A 4,635-nucleotide genomic window follows, 5' to 3' on the forward strand; every position below is an offset into this window, starting at 1 on the left:
TCCGCGGGATGCCCCAGAGCCGGAGCCTCTCGAAGCCTCAGCTGCGGCCGCAGCACAATGGGCAGAGCTGGAGGACGCCGGGCCTGGAGACACGCATGATGCCAGCTCGTGGGCAGCTGCCAGCCAGGCCAGCGAGGCAGCTGACGGCCCTGAGCCTTCCTGCCCCGGCAGCAGGCCCTTGGAGGAGCCGGGAAACGAGCAGGTCTCCGTCAGCACGTTCCCTGCCCGGCTGATGGCCGAGCAGCTGACACTCATGGACAAGGTGAGAGGCAGCGTCGCTCACACCTGCCTCCCCGGGCACCTCTGCAGGCATCGGGCCTGCTGGCCCACACTCGCCCTCTTTACCAGCTCCCTGAGCCTGCCCTGTCCCGGGATGGCCAAGATGGCCCGTGGCAGGGGAGGCATGGGGAGGGGTTCATGTCCGTGAGCTTAACAGAGAGCAGTGTCTGAGTGTGTGTGTGTGCGGGTGGGGTGGGGGCTGGGGTGCCTGTGGCACAGAGACTAGTGTCTCGGGTTTGTGTGTCTGCTATGGTCTGAGCATCCTGGACTCCATGAGGCCCCTGAGGGCGGTCCCCTCAAGGGGGACGCAGGAACCAGCCCCCAGTGCAGCTGTCACAGAGGAATGTGCCTCTGAGGGGTGCAGAGAGGGAGCCGGGGAGAACCCCGAGTCTGGTAGGGCCCAGGAGCAGGCAGAGGGGTCCTGTTCCTGCACCCCGCATCAGTCTGGGTTCCGGGGTCCTGAGCCCCTCAGTGCCCAGCACAGCCCAAGGGCCGAGTGGGACTGGCCCTGTCCTCTGTTCTGTCTCCTGGGGTGTCTGTGGCTGAACCTGTCCCTCTCCCTAGGAGCTGTTCCTGGAGCTGGTGCCAAACCACTGTCGGGGGGACCTCTCATCTATCAGGAACAAGCCGGGCTACGAGCATGTGTGCCCCACTGTGCGGGCCATCGAGAGCCAGTACTACACTGTGGCCGCCTGTGTCCTTACCACCTGCCTCTCGGAACTGAGCCCGCCCGCGCGGGCACGGATGCTGGAGTACTGGATCCTGGTGGCCCAGGTATATTGGGGGGCTCCCTGTGGAATTGGGGTCCCTGGATCTTGGGGGTCCAGGTATGTGGTGGCTGGGTCCTTGTGGAGTTGGGGGCACTGGGTCCTGGTGGCCCGGTATGTTTGGGACAGGGATCCCTGTGGAGTTGTGGGCACTGGGCCCTAGAGGCCTGGGTATGCAGTGGGTGGGGGTCCCTGTGCAGCTGCCTGTACTCCTGTGAAGTTTGGGAGAGAAGATGGTCTCCTGCTCCAAGGACCGCGGGCGTTTCCTGCAGGGACTGTGTCCTGGGGCCGTCCCAGTGGGGCCCATCGTCCTGCCTGCTCCTTTCTCGAGTCATGCACACATTTTCCCAAGGTTCCTTGGGGATCTCTGTGTCCCCCATTGACCCCAGATTCTCAGTGTCCCCCATATGGGGATTTGCACCGAGGCCTGCAGGGAGCTCAGACTCCAGCTGCCCTGTCCCCTGCTCTTGTCTCCCAGGAGTGCCAGCGCCTCCGCAACTGGGCGTCCACCTATGCCATCATCTGTGCCCTGCAGAGCCCCGCCATCCGCCGACTCTGCCAGACCTGGGGCCACGTGTCCTGGTGGGTGCCCCCAGCTTTGCGGCCTCAGGGCTCTGTCTGCAGAGCCCCTCAGTGAGCTGAGACCCCTGGGGACAGCAGCCTGGGGCCAGGTGCTGGGCAGGGAGTGGGACCCTGGCTTCCCGCAGCTGAGTGGGGCCCCAGGGATGCAGGGACAGCTCCCTCAGGACAAATGCGCTCCCTCCCTAGGTGGAGCCGGAGGAAGCTGAAGGCCCTGTGCAGACAGGCCCGGAAACATAGACGCTGCAAGCCCCTGCAGGTAGTCTGCGGGTTGGAGGCCTGCATGGAGGAGGCAGGGAGGGAGGGGCAGGTTCTCTTCAGGTTTCTGTGACATTCCTGTCTTCTCTGTATGGGCACAGCAGGTGTGTGGGTTGGGTGGAGGCCTGTTGGGGGTTGCGAGGGCAGGCAGCCCTGGGGGCATTGCATGGGGCTGCTGCTCTGGGTGGGGGCTGCAGGCTCAGTGCTGTCGCTGTTCTCTTCAGTCTGGGCCTGAGGGAGGAGAGTGGGGGCTGGGCGTGCGGGTAACAGAGGCTCAGGGTCGGGTGCTCATCCCCAGGTGGAACAGCGCTGCAGCTTTGTGTCCTGCTTGAGGAACCTCGGGAGACGCCAGGTGAGGGGCATGTGCAGGACCCAGGGACAGAGGGGTGGCCCCCACAGGGGTCTTCCCTCAGAAAGGAGGCCCGGCCCAGCCCTGCTTCCGGCTGACCCCGTCCCGAGCCAGGGTGGAGTGGGTGGCTGCAGAGCTGGTGTGTGGAGGGTGGGTGGGGGAGCCAGGGAGAGGGCTGGGACCCTGGGACCCATGGGAGGGCTCTCAGCTTTGCAAGGAGGAGGACATTAGAAGGTCCTGGAGGGGCTCCTGCTCACCTGGAGCCTCGTGGTGGGAGGCTGAGGCTTGGGGGTGTCCTGGGGACCCCTGAGCAGGGCCCCTTTCTAACGGCCCCTTCGGCACAGGGTGTGGTCCCCTTCCTGGGGCCCTTCCTCCAGGAGCTGGAGAGTCTGGACAGAGAAATGGAGGATTTTGGGGTGAGTGAGCTGGGGGCTGGGCGGGCTGGAGCTGACACTCCCCTGCACCTCAGCCCTGGGCAGAGCCCTGAGGGAAACTCCCCTGGCGCTGGGCTGATACCCGAGGCAGGAGCTGCACGGGGCACTCAGGCCTCGTCACCCAGTTCCCAGGGATCAGCAGAGCCCCTGGTGCAGAACCACCTGAGGTCAAGGGCATCCCCAACCTCTCCCTCAGCAAGAGGCGTGGGGCAGAGGGACCTCAGCATCCACCTCAGGGACAAGGTCTTTGTCCTCGCTGGACACCCCAGTGTGTCACAGGGCGGGAGGGTCGGCATACCTGACACCAGCCGTGTCCTTTGAGCTCAGAGCCTGTCACAGGGTCCCCCAGAGGCCCTTTCTCATGCACTTGGCTGTTTGCTTCCAGGGGGAGGTGATCAACAAGGAGAAATTAACAAAGGTGAGCAGTGGGACTCTGTAGGGGAACAGAGGAGGGGACCCGACTTCCCTGTACCCTGGCCCCCTCTCAGATCCTCCTTGTCTCTGTCCCTCTGGCCTGACACTCACAGTAGGAGAATGAAACAATGGAAACTTATATATGCGTGTGGGAGGGCAGAGATCCATCAAGGGGAACTTCCTGGTGGAGGGTGTTTTCTGATCTCAGACAAGTGGAGATGCTGACGGGCAGAGTGAAGGGGGGATTCCTGTGGAAATTCTCCTTCTAGCCTGCCTTTGGGCAGCCCTGGCTGGACGGCGCCACAGCCCACCCAGGCCTTTTCCTTCCTTCCTTCACAATGTCCCAGGAAACTAAAATCCTCCAGGAGATTGTTCTGCTCCAGGAGGCCGCAGAGAACTACCGCCTGCAGCCCCACGACCAGTTTCTCACCTGGTTCCAGGACCTGGAGCTGATCTCCATGGAGGAAAGGTGGGAGGGACAGGCCTGGATCGGGGAGGGCCCGGGTTCCGGTCCCTGGGACATCTGTGTCGTGTCCCTGCACCACAGTCCAGATTGATTTGCAGCCTGGGCCCTTCTGATCCCCTGATCCTGGGAGGGACCATGCTACTGTGGCTTCTGTCGCCAAGCGCTGCCTCTCTGTCCCCAGCTTCGTCCTGTCCTTCCAGCGGGAGCCCCCGTTTGAGGCATTCTTCTACCACCTCCGCCAGGAAGGAGCTTCACTGGAAGCCACTGTCCACCCTTACTTTAACATATCCTTCAGTTGTGCTTGTGTTTAAACAATCTCAACTATATTGTATTTGTTAATAACATTGAGTTAGTTTAGTATTAAAACAATTGACCGAAAGAATGTGTCATAGTGCAATTTCCTAGTGATACAATGTCCCTCCCTGGCCGTCCCCACACACTCCGCACCCACACCAGCAGCAGCCATGTCATTATCACAGGGGTGGGGGATGTGCAGATACTTATGCAGAAACTTCCTTCATCTCCTTGGTTTCTGTAACTTCCTTTCTGCACAGGAAGCTTAGGTGGACACCAGTGTCAGGAAGGCTCTGCTTCTTCCTGTGTGCATTCCCCTGCAACCGGGGCTGTTCTCATTGCTGGGGAATCTCTTGCACTCGTTCGGGGTATCTGCGGGATATCTTCTGGTATGTCCTCAAGTGGGGCAGATGCAGTCTCTGCAGCATCGTCCTCTGGTGAAGGTTTTAAGCAGGAAAGAACTGGCTTCCCTGGCTCCCAGCCCCTTCGGGTGAAGCTGAGCTGCTCCTCCCTGTTTCTGTCCTCCTGCTAGGCACTAAGTGAAGAGGGTACTGTTGTTGCAGACAAGGCGCTTAGTCGTGTTCAGTCCCCCACCCCAACCAGCTCACTGCTACCCTTCCTGGGTGATCCAGAATCTAGTGTCAGATATGAGGACCCACAGATGGCTCATGACCCCCCATACTTCCCTTCCTTCCATGGCCAAGGTCAAAGCAGGGGTTGTGAGGTTTGGGTGGGGATGTTCGGGTGGGCAGCAGGGCAGAAGAGAGCCCAGGAGATCAGGAAAACAAGAGTAAC

The 4,635-nt window shown here is 61.4% G+C and overlaps 1 protein-coding gene across 1 annotated transcript; it reads left to right on the forward strand.

Moving 5' to 3' along the window:
• The first annotated feature begins 250 nt into the window (after positions 1 to 250).
• LOC129406589 (ral guanine nucleotide dissociation stimulator-like) lies at positions 251 to 3,956 on the forward strand. The gene is made up of 9 exons (XM_055144825.1): positions 251 to 262; positions 844 to 1,053; positions 1,525 to 1,628; positions 1,815 to 1,884; positions 2,182 to 2,235; positions 2,577 to 2,648; positions 3,052 to 3,084; positions 3,428 to 3,549; positions 3,728 to 3,956. The coding sequence occupies exons 1-9, from the start codon at positions 254 to 256 to the stop codon at positions 3,855 to 3,857; spliced, it is 804 nt and encodes a 267-aa protein (XP_055000800.1). The 5' UTR covers positions 251 to 253; the 3' UTR covers positions 3,858 to 3,956.
• The last annotated feature ends 679 nt before the right edge of the window (positions 3,957 to 4,635 follow it).

Source organism: Sorex araneus, chromosome 7 (assembly GCF_027595985.1).
Source record: "Sorex araneus isolate mSorAra2 chromosome 7, mSorAra2.pri, whole genome shotgun sequence".
NCBI lineage: Eukaryota > Metazoa > Chordata > Mammalia > Eulipotyphla > Soricidae > Sorex > Sorex araneus.

Excerpts from the sequence above, each read along its gene's own strand:
- LOC129406589 (XM_055144825.1), top strand. Across the intron at positions 1,885-2,181 it reads GACGCTGCAAGCCCCTGCAG|GTGGAACAGCGCTGCAGCTT; the intron begins GTAGTCTGCGGG and ends GCTCATCCCCAG. Across the intron at positions 2,236-2,576 it reads GGAACCTCGGGAGACGCCAG|GGTGTGGTCCCCTTCCTGGG; the intron begins GTGAGGGGCATG and ends CCTTCGGCACAG.